Here is an 18,768-nt window from a genome sequence, read left to right as displayed (position 1 = left end):
AGCTGTCGTTTTTATGTGTCAGTGCATGTTACACTCCCGGGTCAGACTTGACCCGGAAAAGGGTCATGTACGTGGGGCTTGACCCTTTTCCGGGTCAAAATGACACAATGGGTCACAATTACAATGTGTGACTCATTTTCCGGGTCATTTGACCCAGAAAAGTGTCCGTGTTGACCCGAAAAAGTGTCATTTTTGACCCGGAAAAGGGTCAGGCCCCACATGACCCTTTTCTGAGTCAAATCTGACCCGGGACTTTTTAGAGTGCCCCTTTGAAACAGCACTGCAAAATATCATTCGTTGCTGGATCGATCAGAACGCGTACGCTTTGTCAGTAGGGTGATTTTGGGTTCGTTTTGCAAGTGGCAAAAAATAATGAAGGAAACAAAAAAAGGAATAGAGGTTCGAAGCCATAATCCATATTGCTGTTAATTTAGTGGGGGGGGGAGGGGGGGGTCGGCCAAGTGATCCTGCCCACGCTCGGAATATAGTCAATTGAGAATATGTTGAAAAAAGTTTTTAAAAGTAATTGGGGAGGGGGGATGTGCTTTGCCCTTGCTCCCGGAAAAGAATCCTAGCGACGTCCATGACGAGGGAGTGTTGGGAAGTCAGGGGACCTTTATTTTTGCCTTGCCTGTTTTCTCGGGGGGGGGGGACCTCAACCGCAGACCCATTCTTTTCCATGGCCACTAAAATCTACGACATTGTCAGATCTATAGAGCGGGGGGGGGGGCAACCTTCAGCCTGTGACTACAGTTATACGAATATGGGGCCAAACATAATGAATGAAATGCTTAAGGTTCCTACTTTTGATCTCAAATGTCATTAGAATGCAGGAGCAATCATCATAGAATTCAACATTTTTCTGGGAGGGGGAATTCCCCCGGGGTCGGACTTGTACCCCTCTAGCAGGGCGTGGCTTGTCAACCTACTTTTTTTCTAAAAGCTAGGCCCGCCGGTGCCCCTTTATGGTTTCTATACAATGAGCTTGGGTCCCATAATATACGTAATAATACTGGATCTAAAACGAAAGTAAATATTGAAATCCGCGTCACGCCAACGTTTTAAGCGCTAGTGTACAGACCAGAAACTCAAAACCGTTTTTGTTTGTCATTGACGTCAATAAAGGTCAAAAAGGACAAACTACCATTAGCAAAGCGGGATAAATTACTGATGGACTCTTGCACCGCATGCGCCACAGAGACGACAAAAGCCAGAGTGCTATAACGCTTTCTGAAGTCGGCACATATTAGTCTTCAAATGTTGTAGACTTCTCCTCTTTTCTCAACAAGTGGCCAAGGCTTTCGTCGAGTGAACCTGCCCCGACATGCCGACCGTTAGCTTGCCCGACCGACCGTCCCCCTTCACGTTTGGCATTATCGTGGAGCTGATTTTTTTGTGCGGAACATTCATCACTGGCCTGGTTATAGCAGGTGCTGTCGGGGTGACGCAGGTAGGTGCAAGCCCTGGCCAGTATACCTGAGATATGATGACGCCACGCTTTGTTTGCATGTACGCTTTCTTATGGGAAGGGGTTTGGTGGCTCACGTACGACCCCATCTAATACTGACGCCCATAAACCGTAAATTCTAGCATTTAACTTTTGAACACACAATGATTTTGCAATATTTTATAAAAAAAACACGGTTTTTTTCCACCATAAACAGTCCTGAATTTTCTATCTTCACACCGTAGGGAGTTATAAGGGTTCAAGATGAATAATGCTTCGTTTTTAGCTTGAAACTCGACAACCGAATCCTGTAAGCATTACATTAAAGGGACACTACATCCTGGAATGCACCCATTTGTGTATTATGCCACACATACACAATGTGTACATTGAATGAACACGACTGGAAATACGTATGTGTATGACACAAACTCTCCGCCACGTCAGAATTAAACAACCGGGATTTTTCGTATTTTCTGGGGAACGGTAAGACATTAGGTTACTCTTTCAATCAGACCTTCGGAATAGGATAAGTGCACAATGTAAAACATAACATTTTTTTGAGATTTCAGGTCGTAATGCCCCTTTATAATTTTCTCCTCTGTCACTAGGCAAGATGGAACGGTAAATGCATACTATCAATGGGTGTGACATGTACAATGGGTACGGACCTGAAATGGCACTACTCGTTTACATCGGATGGCGGTCTGTGCCATTTCTGTCTCAATTTTCAAATCGCTTGCGTGCTGACGTCCTTCGTGTTCGCAATTTACAGGATTCTTGTGTTGTGCTACCGAAAATACAACATGTGAGTACTATTTCATGGCATTTTTTTTTTTGAGAAGAGCGTGAAGTACGTATTTTGTCGTATTTTCCTCGCACCAAAATGTCCACGAGTCACCGGAAAATAAATTTACATCTCCTACAGCCCAAACCTTCCAATGCAATACCAGGCAGGGCATCACGGCTAGCTAGTGGTAGCATGCATACAGTACGAACGCAATGGGGACGATTCGGTTAGGAATCTTTCCAACGAACAGAGCGAGGCTTGTGAGCCCATATAGGCGTAGCAGGTGGGGGGGGGGGGGGTATTTACTCGTTCAAATGCCCTTTTTCACCTTACCCCCGCGCTACCCCCCCCCCCCAATATTTGTAAAGAGTGCCCTTCTTTTGTGCCCTTTTTTCTTAACAAGTTCCCTTTACAAAAAAAATCGTGGCCTTTTTGTGTCAGCGGCCTGTTTTGTAACGTTATCGTGGGTTTTGAACAGCGCCCCTATCGCCAGATGGTTTTACAGAGGCAAAGTGTCCGGAGAAAAAAAAAACGTGTGTGCACTTCAGCACGGACTTGCACTTGCCGTTTTCAAGAAATGTTTTACCCCCTCCCCCCTTCGCCGCCAATAAATGTGACTTTGCTACGCACCTGGAGAATAGTTCGACGATAATTACTGTGTCTCCTGTTGTTGTTGTTTTTTTTTCTAGAGCTATCTTGCGCCTGGTTACAGCGGGCATTTTTACCGTGTACGCCCTCTTGGTCCTAGCGGAAGCCGCCATCATAACAATCGGTTTGAATGCCTTCTGCGATGGTCTCATGAATTCCTGCGGGGTATCCTTCGGTAAGACGTAAGTGTTATCTCTTTCTTCAGTCAGGGGTGTCAGAAGGAGGGGATTGTGACATCCCCGCCCCCCCCCCCCCAGTCTTCCTTGATGGCGAAATTGTCTCGCTGTCAGCAAAAGACGGCATTACAAACAACTCCATCTGGTGGCAGAGGTGTGATGCCCAGTCCCGCCCACTTTTCACAGCACCTCAAGTGTCCGATGATGAATGTCAAGCGATTTCATGAGTGTATGTCATAGCCGAGTGTGTTTGTTCCGAAGAGATGTGTAAACCACTTGCTTATGGAAAAAAACTTAAACCTCAAAGGAAACCGATTCAAAACACACTCCATACTGGACACCATTCGCGTATCTGGTAGGTTAGTGTGACGTCAGTTCAGTTTAAACCACGCCCACTGGCCACTCAGTAGCATTGGAACCACTAGAAACTAACGCAACTCGAGTGTGTATCCATTCGGCGCTAGTAATCAGTGGTGCGCGCGCGTCTATGACGTTTTTACTAACGAACCGGCCGGGATTTTATTGTGTAATTGTGTTTGCTATTCTGTAGGTGTCCTCAATATCAAACGTGGATTGATTGGATTTATGATGACGGCTCTTCCTTCTACTCCACCACGCTAGTAGCGGAGGTAAGCTAGCTTGGATCAATTTGCATGTTCAATGGAGTCAGTGAACGCCTTGATGGCGCCTTGTAATAACTTTCGAGAACAGACATATCCGGTTCCTAAGTGTGACGTCACTTCAGTTAAAACCACGCCCACTGCACATAATGAGTGCGTTCGATCACTTCCCCCACGCTTACTCGTGCAAGCCCGACAGCGTTCGATTTACCGTGAAATCTCTAGCGCTTACTCGAGCCTGGCCCACGTAACCGACTTGCTGAGCCGGTTACTTGGGTAAGTATCCCATAAAGCCATGCAATAAACATGGCTGCTTAACGTGACGTCCGGCGGGCGCCTCAGGCTGGCCGGCCGTGTCCGAAACGGGCTTCCAGAGCTACGGCTACGTCTATTGTCAGTGCGTCCCTGCGTATTTTCAATAAGCGCGGACCTGTAGTGCTAGCTCTAGACAGTTGATGCAGCCTCAGTTTCATGTCAAAGTTCAACTTTCCAGCTCTTGCACGAAACTTTACCCTAACCCGCTCGTTTATTTAGCTCCACTGCGCATGTCTGTCGTCACGCGAAGAGCCAGGCGCGAGTAAGCTGGGGGAAGTAATCGAACGCACTCTAAGTATAGCATTGGAACCGGTGTCACATGAAAATCGGACTCGTATGAAAATCGGACTCTTTTTCCCTTTTATTGGTTAAACCCTCTCACGTGACCGGTCCCTCTCCTAATTATCTGTTCATGAGCATGCGCAACCTAAATTCATGCTACACCGGAAGTACTGCCAAGTTGCATGTTAAGCCAATTGGCGCCAGTAATCGGTGGTGCGCGCGCAAGTATGACGAATCGCTAACAGGAACACACACAAACAATATGGGGACCGGTGTAGCATGAATTTAGTTTTATGAAATACGGACTCATTGGTGGTATTGCGCATGCTCGTGCACAGATAATTAGGAGAGGGTCCGGTCACGTGAGAGGGTTTAACCAATAAAAGGGAAAAAGAGTCCGATTTTCATACGAGTCCTATTTTCATATGACACCGGACCTATAGTTACCATTAAATTAAAGCCATTGATTGGATCACCTGTGCGCACCATTATGTTTCATTTAAAGAAAATGATGTCCGTAGCTTTGTGCATGGATGACACTTGAATTAACACATGGCTAAAAAAAATTACTCTTCCCATAAGCAGTAGGCAAAATCGCAAGTGTCTCCACGGAAGCAACTTTCGTAAATGTTCACAACTAATAATTGAGGCTCTCGACAGGAAACTGAGGCAGTTGAGGTTATATTTGCAACAACACCAAAGTGAAGCTCAAGTGCATGAGGTGTTAGGAAGTTGCCAGTTATCTATCACATGGTGTACTTGAAGCACATGGGGTGACAGTCGGCTTAACCCCAGGTGTTTGTTTTACCCAACGTTGACACTTCAAGTGCATCAACTTGTTCGATTCACGTGCATGACGTGGAGTCACTTTTTACAGTGAAGGAATACGGGGTTCATGGGCGTCGCCAGGATTTTTTCTAGAGGGGGGCAAAAAATTTTTTTGCCAAAAAATGCTTGTATTTCTCAACACATTCTCTATTTATCAGTTTTAAAGGGGGGCAGGGACATTTCCCCCCCCCCCAACTCATTAAATTTACACCACTTTGTCTTCGCGCCTCTTCTTCTTTTCTTTTCTTTTCTTTTTTTTTTCTTCCTTTTTTTTTTTTTTTTTTTTTTTTGCTTTTCCAGGGGGGGGCAAGTGCCCCCCCTTGCCCCCCCCTCGCGACGCCCATGACGGGGTTTAATTTGTTTTATTACCTTCGTCCAACCCCACAAAGTGGGACAAATGGACTCTAAACGCTGATGATGATGATGATGTTTATATTTATTCAATTCATACAGGTGGCAGCGTGGATTTCCTTTGTGTTCTGGGTCGCTCTGGCCGTCTGGAGCTTCGTTCTCTTCTTGAAAGCCAGACGAGCCAACCGTCAGATGGTGCTACCGCCAAGCAGCTTGACCACCCCCGCCGCTGCCGCTGCTCCCAGCACGGTCACTAATAAACCCGTGTAACCACGCCATCCCAGCAGTCTCGCACAGGCCACTTGCAGTGCAGCCGACCAGTGGACCTTTCTCACGAGAAAGCCATTTTGGTCGGGTTTCCTGAATGTATATTATTAATTGTCAACTGTTGAGAGGGATGGTGCCAGACTAATTAAACATTCTAGCCTCAGCTTCATTTTTGTGGCTTACAATGTAAAACATTAAGATAAAAATCACAAATTTATTATTCATTGGAACAGACAGGTATCATGGCATGTAATGAACTTGATGTCAGTACTTTCATTTCTTCTCGCAAGTTTCAAAAATGAAGAATTTACCTCACTTTAAATTCAATATTGCCGACTCGTGAATAAGGGCCATGATGATTATTTCACAGGCATATAAAAAAATGTAAAATTCACAGCTGAAGTTCTTGGACCATCTTTGACTTTCATTTTTTACGTAGATCAATGGGTAGTTTACAAACATATATTTTAAAGAAATATCTCTTGAACATTATTATAACTTCATCGTTTTTACTACAGTATTAAAAACTGAAGAATGTACATGTATATATTGTTCCAATTGCTTCGCTAGTGAAATCATTTTATATACGAATAACAGTTATATACTAATAATAGAAAGAGATCAGTCTTACGATCACGTTTGCACTTTTACTGCGTGGGTTTAATTATTTTTTATGAACATTTTAATGATCTTAATTGTTTATTCACCGCCACTTGTCAGCCTCCTCTGTTCATCTCCTGATTGTTTTTACAATAGAGGAACGTTATCATATAATATGATTACCTTCCCCTAAAATTTTCATTGTTAAATAACATTGTGATTATTGCAAATAAGTATGTTTTTCATGTGTACATAGCAACCTTATATATACAAACAAAATTTCACGAGGTTGGATAAGCGTATTGTTGAATGATCCATATTCAACAATATTCCGCTAAATGTTTATTGTTTAATAACATAGTGATTATTGCACATATAAATTCGCTTTCTCATGTATAGGTCTACATAGCAAACTTACAAACAAAATTTCACGTAAATAAGCGTATTGTTGAATGTTAATAAATGAAAATGTCCATGTCATAAGTTTTGCTTTTGTAAAAAAAAAATTACCAGGTTTATAATAAATTTGGCTTTTTTTCAACTCCCACCATTGAACGATTTCTTTTTTTCCCTGACTTGTGGCTCTAGAGGTTTCTAAACGAGAACGTTATCGTCAGTGTCGCGACCATGCTTAGTTGCAAAACAAACACAACATGTGGGTATGTTCATGTCATTATCTGCACTTGTTATCTTCAGGACAAAGATCATCAATAACAATGTTCAACTGTTTGTATACACCATTTTATAAGAGGTCGTATTGAATTTGTTACAGATTGAAACTATTGCATGACTAACTGCACTGCAAAAACTGTAATGTTAATTTAACGCCATTCGGTATCTATATATAGGACAACGCCAGTAAAATGTAACACCAGATGGTCCTATAATAATACCATGGAGCAAGGAAAACGGACACTGCAGTTTCTGCAGTGTTGCAGTGCCATTAACGTTACCATGGGTAATTAATGTGTAGAGCGGAACAACGTTGAGTCGATTTTGACACGTGTCATCCACTGAAACAATATACGAGGAAATCTAAGAAGTGTCCAACATAATTATATCAGTCGGCGTCCGAAATAGGGGGCGCTCTTCAAAACTGGCGATTAAGCAAACTACACCATAATGCCTGAGCCCATTTCTAGGGCGCATTGCAGTCGACTCTCATTATAAAGAACACTTGTATAAAGAGGTTCTGCTTATAAAGAGCAAATTCTGAGGTCCCAAATCTCAGGTTCTCTTTGTGTTTCTTTGTTTCGCTGTCCTTTTATAACAACATTCCTGTTATAAAGAGGTAACTTGGCTAGTCCCATCGACCTTGTTATAACGAGAGTCGATTGGGTTTGGGGGCTTGCTTTTCATATTTCTCGTGCATATCAAAACTCTCTGTACAATTTTAGGGGCACTTGGGTAAATCTGGGGGGCAAGTGCCCCCCCCCCCCCCGCCCGCCGGTTCCCGCGGCCGCCTCTATATTTGCCCACCCTTTTCCCAAGGGTACTGCTTTTGCAGTTTTGCTCCAGAGTCACATCTCGATCTACTTCGATAGATACGCTGCTGACGAAGGAATATTACCTGCGAGTAGAGGGTATGATATCTCTCAGTCGCTGGAAGACCCGGAAGGATCTTCCAGTCGGGCATCGGGTAAGACAGCGTCGATCGTGGCCCAGTACTGGTTGGAAAGTGAAATCAGATGGCTTTGCACTGGCTGAGGGCGTAGATTGTCTAAAACGATCTGCATGGCCGCGCTCTGGCGAGATCATCGCAGGGACAGCAGCGCTTGGTGAGCTCTGATACCGCCCTCATACCGACGGTAGCATATTATCATTACCACCGTCGCAAAGACGAACTGTAGAGCAGCTCATACTTCTTCGCCTATTTTGTAACTGCAAAGGAAAGCACTGCAATAAATGTGCGGACAAGATACGGCAGGTTCTTCGACACGATGATGGTGATGAGTAAATGAATCAGGTGTCCGTGATGGTTGCGAAAAAACAGCATTTCTGGCCTTTGTGAAGGAAATTTAGCACAGTATATATTGTGGGATATAATGACATCATTAATAATAATAACTTGACTTTATAAAGCGCCTTTGCCGAAGGATACAAAGCGTTGAAAACAAATCAACAGAATTGATAACAAATCAAATGAAAACAGATAGGCCTATGTTTTCAAGAGTCCCTCAAGTGTTCAAGTGAGGATGCATGCATTAATAAGGGAATAATTGTGTGCTCCGGAGGTTTTTATCACTCGTTTAATACCGCTTAGAGTCTGGGTGCTGATAATTACCCGAGCCGGAGGCGAGGGTAATTATTAGCACCCAGACTCTAAGCGGTATTAAACAGAGTGATAAATACCGACCGAGCACATATTTATTCCCATTCATAAATACCTTATCCGTAAAAAAATATCAAATAATTCGTTCAAAAAATCCCGATTTTGTTCAACAAGTTCACTTCATGCTATTTGAAACATCCCTCTAGCAAAATAATGGAGTGTTCAGCTGGCGAGTAAGATGTAAACAACCCTTTTATGGAGATTGACGCGCGCGTAACATGTTCTGCGCGATGTCACGCAGAACGCACCTGGCGCGTTGCGTTTTGAATTTAGAACTTTAAAATTCTGACTCGCTTGTAGTGTTGCGCATGCCTACGTGAGGATTGTGAACGTTCAACCAATGAAACGGTAAGAGGCACTGGATTTTTAGGAGTCCACATTTTATTGTGACACTAGAAAAGTGTTTAAGACCAGCTAGCCATGTCTTTATCATCCGTTTAAGACCGGCCACGTGACGGGCTCTCGACCAATAGGAATAGCTAAACTGTCTGAGGTATTTATGAATTCGAAATAAAGACCTCTCTACCGAGACACCTGAGCGTAAAAAATAAGACTTTTTATCCACTTCATGAAGAGTTTTAGATCTTTTACACTCTCCTGTTTTTGGACGGAATCATCCTGGACCAAAAGCGTTTCTTTCGAGTAATTAAGAAGGAGCTATAGAGGAACTTGAAGTAAACAGACGCAGCAGTCCAGCCGCTCACATTTTGTACACCAAACACGATGCAAACATTGATTGAAATACATGGTGAGTAAAAAAAAAACGAAACCCAAATGTCGGGACCATTGTTTTAGTGAAGTTTTGCATGTAGCACTTTCAAAATCTAGGATAAGCCCAATTCACTGATAAGCTGATATCATTTAATCACTTATGTACTTTTCAAGTTACGGCGTTTTAAACACACGTTTTAAGGTTCTGTCCACGCGGATCACAATAAAGTTCAGTGTTCTTTCAGTAAATTGAAAACGAATCACATAAGGATGTGTGTGCCCACCCGCGCGAACCTTTTGTAAACCGAATTAATTAAAATAATGTACACAGGTGTAATGAGTTTCTCTCCGTTTGGTGAATTCTGTTTTTAATGTTTTCTCGTGGGCGTTTCAATCAAATTGATCTTAGCATGAGTGGTCGTAAATCCACAGATTTGTTCAACATTTGAGACTAATTTTATTCCCATTGATGTTCTTCTTTAACTTTTAGGTCAAAATATTGCTTCGCTTTGGGGAAAACTCTTCTATTCCTTTTCATTACCGGTTCACTAGGCGCGCCTGTACGTGCGTTTATAAGCAACATTTGGAAATTCAGATGTATTGGTCTTATACCTACACTTTAGATTTGAATTTAATTTAAAACATAAATAATTCACCGCTCTCTGTATTAATAAGATGTTTTATTCAGCACCGCGCAGTTCATTGCATATACAACTAAAATATAATTCATAATTTATTTAAACCTGCAAACGTCAAACCGTACGCTACTGATTAATTCACATCCCAATATACAAGCACGAGCTAGTTCGAAGAAAGACATACAATACAGGTCATGATTGCGACAAATATAAACAGAATCCGGGGAAAATCAAGGAAAGTGAAGCCACGCCATGACCTTACGGGGTCAAGCGTTCCGCTCCGAGTACGTCCACACATGGCATTATGTACAGCATGTGTACCAGCCGCGGCTGACAGACGGAGATACGCATAATGGTTGTCAATAGCTTTATGTAAATGTACGTGTTGCACACAGACTGGGCGTGAGACCAGTGCCTGCGAAATCCTGCATCTCTGCAGTTGATGTGTCGATACACATGCACTTCCGCCATTTCAAGTTCATAGACCATCCAAGTTTGGAAATTTAGCGGGTTTAATCCGATCCTGTCTGCCGGCCGCGCCGTCAGATAAACCCGTTGCGAGTGCAGATAGGCGGATTTTTGTTGCGAAAGATTTCGTGATATCTCTGCAGTGATGGCTGCGATAACTACCATCGTCCACATCTTGGAAGTGGCCGTGCTTTTGGTGGCATTCGGCTGTTGCATGACGGCAGCCATAACCGTCGGGCTAACCTCGGTAAGTGTATGTTACTGTGAATTCAACTTTCAGTTTCGTTTCGAGTACACAAGCTTACATGTTCACCATGGCTAAAATCATTAACCGAATTGTACTCCATTTTCCCAAGGTCATACTCATTATCTGAAACCGAAAGGCACTGTATAAATACAACCGGTTATTTTCTGCTCGAATCTCTGGTGAGTCAGACATTGCGTTTGAAATGCTGTCTCTGGTCTCCCGCCCATATAGCGGACTTATCTTAAAATCAGGGCGCATGAAGAGATTTTAGATTCTGATCGATGTGGTATTGCAAATATGCGCCTTTCAAAATATTTTCCCTCCCTCCCCTCCCCTCCTCCCTCCCCCCTCCTCCCTCCCCCCCCCCCCCCCCCCCCCCCCCCCCCCGCCCCAGGTCTGATTTCGGGATTTGGTCACTTTTTCATGGCCCAGGGTGGGGATTTTGGTCACTCAAATTACATTGTTTGTTACCATTGGCGTATACTACATGATCATGGAAAGGCAATCACCAGTGCCGCGTATGTATGTCGGAGCATGGTCGGGGATTGTCACATAAATTTTGCCCGAGTGGTGGATCATATTTTGTCACTTCAAAAGTGACAATCTCCTTGTCATGGGTGGGGCAGCCCTGGGGGGGGGGGGGAACAGTTGATAGGCGCGTTACTCCACTTCCCTCGACATCGCATTATTTGAAGCCAAAATTTATTTCAAGCCAAGGATTGACACTTACGAAATTTGGCACATTGAGAGGAAGATCATTTTGTTCGTGTAAAATTTTTTTTGGGGAGGGATTAAAAATTCTTGTTTTGATTTAGTTAGATTTGTACATAATACAAGGATTAGGTTATATTTTCATTCCTTGTTAAAGTGATTTAGGAGTGTTTTATCAATGGTCAATACTGTGGGGAGAGTATAGTAAAAACATGTAATACAGCTAGGGCGAGTCAAAAAAAGCGGAACCCAAACCCAAAAAATATATTTCATATTTAAAAAAATATGTAGCACCAAAAATAATAATGACTGGAAAGCCAATTTCATAAGCTACTTTTAGATGAAAAAAATACTGAAATTGCTCAATCCGTTCAAAGAATATCACCATTTAAACGCTGACGACCCTAAAACCTTTCTCGTCCAAAAAAGCAATTTATTGTGTGTTTTGACTGTTTGGAACAACAAAGAAAATGACACAGAATACTTGTGTCAACAACTGTCACCACCTGTAGTGCACAATATCTTTATTAACAACCCCGGTTAGGCAAACAATATAATTTATTAAATCTACTTTTTTTTTAAAGACGGGCTTTCAAAAAGACTTTGTTGAATATTTAAACGTTTAAACTGAGATTTTATCGCTGGTGATGTTTAAAGACAACGGTGACGACGATTCTTGAAATCGCATTTTTTGGGACGACACATGTTTTAGGGCCATTGTGTTCAAATGGTGATATTCTCTGAACGGATTGACCAATTTCAGTAATTTTTTCATCTAAAAGTAGCTTATGAAATTGGCTTTCCAGTCATAATTATGTTTGGTGCTACATATTTTTTTAAACATGAAATATAATTTTTGGGGTTTGGGTTCCGCTTTTTTTGACTCACCCTGTACACGAAAATAGACTGGCACGTGAAACAACCAGTCCAACCCTTCTTTAGTACTGCATCAATCAGTTGTGTCAAAAGAAACAACTGGTAGCTGTAGTCTCTGTTAAACACTTCAATACTCATGCCACCAGACTACTGAAGGGTGTATTTTTCAACAAGTTGGACATGTACCAGTCTAGTCTTAGGCTTCAAATTGAAATCACTTGGCTTCACTGTCCGTTGCAAAATGTTGAAGAAAATTTCGCTCGTACCCGCCCCCTGGAAACAGGACGCTGGGATGCTCTGATGAATTCACGCTCTGATTGGTTGGATTTTGCGTCGGACCAGTGACCTGCGCGTCATCAATTAAGGTCATGACTCTGCAAGGTTTGAAACGGCCGTTAAGACTGATTCATTACTCTTTTATTCCAGTTAAGAAATGTTGTTCTCGTTGAAAAGCGTAATAATGTAGGAAATCCTGTAAAACTGATCTGTGTTGTAAATTTACAATTCCCGTCACTCGCTCAGGCTCCGTTTCGAATCACGAACGGTCGGATTGCATTATGCGACGCTCAAAATGTATCCACATAGTCCGCAATGAAAAAGAAATCACATCCGGTATGGAATGTGTGCATTTCTATACGAAGTTTTCTGATAGCATTTGCAATTGTCTAAGTGCGGTCTTGAAAAGCTGCAGCCAGACGCTTTATATATATAGGTCATTTCCTTCACAAGATTCTGTGAAGCTCATCAGTAGTCTGGTTCCCAGACCAAAAGATTCCGACTATTCCTGATGAATCTTAGGTCAGGTAGCCTCCGGTAATACAATGTATTACAATTTACATCACGTGACTAAAACGTGAGGAATTCCTCCTTTTTCCGAAAATGTCCGAAGTTTGCCGAATTCGTTTCGTCGACTATCGGATAGTGTCCGAGTATTTCCGAGTATAATATAGGTTTTATTAACTGCTAATTGCTTATTAAAAACTTTAAAAACTAGTTGATAATTAATATCCATTGCTTTTATTTAGAAAACTTGAAATTCAACGACGATTTTGCACTCGGATCGTATACGAGGGGCGAACTTTTTGCTGCGTCATGCACTAGTTTGAATTTGACGACCTTTACCGGCATTTCCCAAAACTCGGCGTGGTCTCAATTTGGCTCCGCTTGCTTACAGTGCTGTTTTGGGTGTCTAACTTTGAAGATTCCAGGTCAAAATTAGTCAATGTTTTCTTACAGAAGTATTTAACTGTATATCATAACTGTATGATATATGAAGCAAGTGATTTATTTTTAAAAAAATGATCGGAACATTAAAAGCTTTATGTGATAAAGCGAATTCGGAAACGAAGCCGAGCTTTGAAAAAGGGCCGTCAATGTCGTCATGTTTATTTTTAGCCACGGAGGCTGCCTGACCTACAATTTAGACGTGTAGACGTACGTCGGGGGAAATTGTCAGGTCGGGGAACCAGACTAGCTCATCAGCGTATCCAAGCGCCCTGTTTGCAATGCGGGGGGTACGAGTGAAAAGCAAAATCTCCTTTAAAAGTTGAATTCAGACCTCAAACTTGGCTAGTAAAATACTGAGGACCTAAATAACTGCTGAGCCATTTCCATGATGAAATTAATGAGGATGGCGGTGGGGGGGGGGGGGTAAATGCATGCTAATGCTTCTTAACTAAAAATATCAAAAAAAAAGTGAAGGATCAAAGAATTTGTGTACTTAAAAATTTGCCTTTTTGAAAGAGTGTTGAGTTCTACAGGTAATAATTTTTCCTGATATGCCTGCAGAACCAGCTCCAGATGTGCATTCTGAGCGCTTCAGTTGAAAACGTTGGGGACATTCATTTCACAGTGACGCCCTCTAGTGACTCACGTTGTCAATTCTGTGTGGTGACCGAAGTAATTGGTCTCCTGCTTGCGCTGGTGTTCATCGTCTATCGGATCCAAGTCCTCTGTCGCCGAAAGTGTGAAATGTAAGGACCACTTTCAAGTCTAATAGCAATTTCATTGTACGAGATTGGTAAACAAGAAGTAATCTTTACTTTACTAAAATTTTTAACTTCTGTACTGAGAACTACTTTAATTTCATGATTATTTTTATGGTTGCAACTGTGTCGAGGGCTTTTATGTACAAGTGTGCCCCTACCAAAAGTAGCTTCTGAGAGACTGTAGTTTTGGACATGGTAGTAAAGAGAAAGCTGTTTGTGAAGTTGTGGTAAGCGCCACCTTGTGGTCACTCGCAGAGAAGATTCGAAGAACTTTGTACTATGTTTTATTTTGTAGTAAATGTCTCTGGTACTTTGAAAAGCGCCCTCTTTCAACTATGACACATTCTGGTTGGTCATGTTAGACAATGGGGTCTGTGTTAGATTTTCCCCGAGTTTTATAGCAATTTAAATGTTTGTATCTTTTGACGTCTTTCCAGCCAGGTGTTTGGGCGGTTCATCGTCCTTATCGTTTTTGGATTGATGTTATTCTTCCTCTTCGTTGTCGCATGCCTTGTTACTGCCGGTATCAACACATTTTGCGGCAACTTACTGGCTCTTGAGGGGGGCGCCTGGCCTGAAACGTAAGCTAAATGTACCACCCTATTAGTTCATGTCATGAATATTACGCTGGAATTCTTTGCCGATACCCATTCCTCAAGTTGAAATTATTTTATGAAAAATGTATGCAACCTTTTGTTAAAATTCTTGAAAAGTGAACTTTCTCCCCACATTTTAAGATGTCCGTGATGTTTCGGACGACTGGGGACGCTGTTGCTGTGGTTTCATTTTGTAGAGGTTTAGGTGAGATGTGCAGATCTCGAGCCAAAACTTTAGGCTAGCTCATGGAAAACAACTGTGAAATAAAGGTCGCTCAATTGAGCACGGGGGAAATTAAACACCCATAAAATTCAGGTAACCTTTTTATTGTGAAGCAGCTGTATGAACGACTATAACACTGATGTTTCTGTATATAAATGACATTACGGTCTTGCTTCACACGTAGTACGGAAGATAGGTGATGGGATTGTGCCTTTGATGATACAAGCATGGCATTTGACACACAGTCAGAGTATGTCTTAAGGAAGATACATTTGGCTATTGGGCCATCGTAGATTTGTCCTTTGGAAAGATATCTTATATATAGGTAGAATTAATAAGCAATGGCAGCCATTTTGAAAATTTTGAAAATGTCTTGCTATTCTACCCATATTTTTTGCAAAAGCCAAATATCGTTCTGACTGTGTGCCAAAAGCCAAGCTTGCATCATCAAATGCCAAGCTTGCATCATCAAATGCCATGCTTGTATAATTCCCCCGAATATTTCTCACATCTCCCCCGCTAACGAAGTTGCACGAAGTTAAATACATTCCATGACATTGGCCAATAATAATTAAAACGTGTTCACCACACATGCAAACATTAGAACCTTTGTTGTCTGATGTTATACTGCGTGGAAAAACAATTGTAAACCAAATGTTTGTGAAAGCGTTGATCTAAAAAATGCAAGAATGTAGTTTCCCCGGTAATAAGTAAAATAAAAAGTTGTGCTATGGTGAGATGTGTTTTTTTTTTACCTGTGTATATATCTTAGATGTGCTGGGTTTCAAGAGATTACATGGACCACGCTCGCCACAGGGACGGAAGTCAACGGAGCCCATTTCTACGACTATCTGAAGGCAGCTGAGGTGCGGAGTGTTTCGTACATGAAGTTTGACATATACACTGTATTTCTACAAGAATAATTAAATAATACTCAAAACTGTCAGAGGAAAAACTTGGAATAATTTGAGTTTATTTGGTCCTGGTTCAGCTGGTATACACTGTTTATTTTCTTCATTTAGCAAGACTCTAGATCGTTCTTCGAACATGTTTGAAATGAACCGTGCCAGACAAAAAAATAGATGTATATTTCTTTTCATTTTTATGAAGTCCATTTTTTTGTGTATGTAGTCATTTTGTCTGCATTGTGTACGTGATCAGTCAATCGAACATTTTGTCAAGAGAGTTCATAAAGTGCATTCCTACTTTTTGCAACCGTTTAAATCTTGCTATTTTGGTTGGCAGGCCGCCTCTTGGATTGCCGTGTTGCTGTGGGTGACACTGGTGGCCATCTCGTTGGTAACCTGCTGCATGACCAGGAGGCAACACAAACAGCAGGCTCGGGCTTCGCACACTGCAGCAGCAGCTAAACCAGTTGTTACTTAAGTTACACACTTGTATTTCTTGATCACCGTGCCTTGAAAGGTTGAACCTATAATCATTTCGAAACCTGCCAATGAGTTCGGGCGATTCACAATGCAGTGCGCCACCAGGCGTCTGCTACGGAGATTTCATTCTTCCCAGTGCATTGTGGGTGACAATTAACGTCTCAAATATCGGTATGAAGGTAACAGTACATTTGACAAATTTGGGTCAGTTTGGGGGGAAAATAGTTTAGAGATAATTAATTAGATATGTCGCTATGACGACAGCAGTGCGGCCACAAAATAAAACATTATTTTGAGCAAAGCGGTCGATAGTTATGGCGTTTCAGCCGTCATTGCTTATTGTGATAATTATTTATGATATTCGGAGCCACAGGGATATTGGCTGTAAATAGCTGAATGACTGTTATAGTGGCATTCTACGGCGCTCACAATATAGTCACGATATTTTCTATTAGATAAATTATTAGTTGTGGCGTATCAATCACAAGTTGTTTGCTTATGTTTACGTATAGCTGTGTCATTGCACATTTTGAATGGTCTCTTAGTTAAGTGTTGATTATGTTGTTACATTTTACCGATGGTTTATAATTATGTTTTCTCTTTCTTCCAGAAAAAAAGTCTATGTTTTTGTTTAGAACTTGTCTTGGGAGCGTGACAAAAGGGAAAATCCCAATCGGTGACATCAAAATATGACACCTTTCCGTAACGTACTTAAAATCAAATAATGCGATCAAGATGGGTGACACAATGTGAAATTCCTCAAGGGAATTTGTAAAAAGAAGAAAGAAAAATAAGTGGAACTCTGCAAGCCCGGAAATGAATTTTACCTACACTAAAAATTTTGAATTTCTAAAGCCAAGGCATGAAAGAATATATAACCCTTTACAAAGCTTGTTACAGTACTATTGCTGTAATCTTTTCTTTTATTCATTTTTAAGCCGAATGATTACAGCGGCAATCAGTATGACCGTATCAATTTGATACTTTAATCACGTTTTTGTTGCTCTTGAAGATTTATGCACGTATATTTGCAGTTGAATTTTTGTATGTATAATGTTTTTATTATGTTGCTATTTTTACTGTTCAGATCAGTATCAATTACTATAATCATTTTTTGGTTGCTCTTGAAGATTTATGCATGTATATTCGTAGTTGAATTTGTATGTAGAATGTTTTTCAGCGATTATTTCGTAAGATGATAAGTTTACAATTTGCTTTTTTGGTTCCTTTATTTATCTACAGTACCAGTATAACTACTTTTGTACTATAGGGCTAAGCCAGTGAGTTCAAGCAGGGTGTTACAAGTAAGAGTACTGAGGGGCGTGGTCAGACGGATTTGCAGGAGGGGTTACCAAGTGACAATGCTAAACCAGGATGTTTTAGTCATAAAATGATTAACGTAAATTTGAAAAAAAGCGATGAGAACCAACAACGATCATGATTCGTTTCCAATCGACGAAACTTTAAATTAAGGGTCTGGAAAAAAAAAAGTAGGCCTATCCATCCAAATAATAGAAGAACTTTCAATTTCAGGCATGCAACTTTTCCCTCCGATCAGCTGATTTCCTCTTTTTTTTTTTACTTCCCATGTGTGCCATTGAAAATAGAAAAACACTGTACAAAGTCTTGAAAAGATGTGAATTTCCTCTTTTTTCGTGACTTTCCAGTTACATACCTGCAATTTACGTTGCTTTGAAACTTGATAAAGCTGTTATATACCCCGATTTACATTGCAATAAACAATCTGAAATGTTTATTTCGTGGAAGTATAGTGGTTTTACATGTATTTCAAATGAAATGACACTGGAAAGACTGGTCTCCAACTTCAATGCGACAAAACTAGTGCGGGCAAAAGTCACTATACATCTTTTTCATTTTGTTTTGAGTCGTTACTTATCGCAAATATTTCGGAGACCTTCCGAACGGCAATGTCCTCAACGTTAACACCAACTTGAAGACAAAAAAAATTGTTACAGATTATAGTGTGAAATTTTTACACAGACCTCTCCTTTACCCCTCCAACTTGCCAGCCCTCCCAGATAGCAGTTCCTTGGGGTTGTTTTATTCCTCGTCCTTATTTGCAAGAACTGTCTCGGCATCTCAGTTCAACTTTTGTAAAACTCTTTGTATAATATAAACTTTTCAACCGAAACTTTCGTTAAGAAACCTCAAAACATTTCGTATTAATCGGGCAGATCGGTGCACAATATATGATGGAATTGCAAAAGCATGAAGTTTTGGCACACAGCCAGAGTATGTCATGGAA

At 41.3% G+C, this 18,768-nt stretch overlaps 2 protein-coding genes across 2 annotated transcripts; both read left to right on the top strand.

Annotated features, from left to right (window-relative positions):
• Positions 1-1,266: 1,266 nt before the first annotated feature.
• LOC119727314 (transmembrane protein 179B-like) lies at positions 1,267-6,798 on the top strand. The gene is made up of 5 exons (XM_038199168.1): positions 1,267-1,450; positions 2,059-2,255; positions 2,927-3,067; positions 3,612-3,690; positions 5,560-6,798. The coding sequence occupies exons 1-5, from the start codon at positions 1,325-1,327 to the stop codon at positions 5,725-5,727; spliced, it is 711 nt and encodes a 236-aa protein (XP_038055096.1). The 5' UTR covers positions 1,267-1,324; the 3' UTR covers positions 5,728-6,798.
• Positions 6,799-10,358: 3,560 nt separating this feature from the next.
• On the top strand, positions 10,359-18,258 carry LOC119729077. Its single transcript, XM_038201582.1, has 5 exons — positions 10,359-10,720; positions 14,096-14,280; positions 14,733-14,876; positions 15,887-15,980; positions 16,360-18,258. Exons 1-5 carry the CDS (start codon positions 10,619-10,621, stop codon positions 16,498-16,500), a joined length of 666 nt encoding a protein of 221 aa, XP_038057510.1. The 5' UTR covers positions 10,359-10,618; the 3' UTR covers positions 16,501-18,258.
• The last annotated feature ends 510 nt before the right edge of the window (positions 18,259-18,768 follow it).

This window comes from Patiria miniata, unplaced genomic scaffold (assembly GCF_015706575.1).
Source record: "Patiria miniata isolate m_02_andy unplaced genomic scaffold, ASM1570657v1 HiC_scaffold_20, whole genome shotgun sequence".
NCBI lineage: Eukaryota > Metazoa > Echinodermata > Asteroidea > Valvatida > Asterinidae > Patiria > Patiria miniata.
Note: the sequence above shows the minus strand (reverse complement) of the source record. Positions and strands in the feature narration are given on the sequence as shown.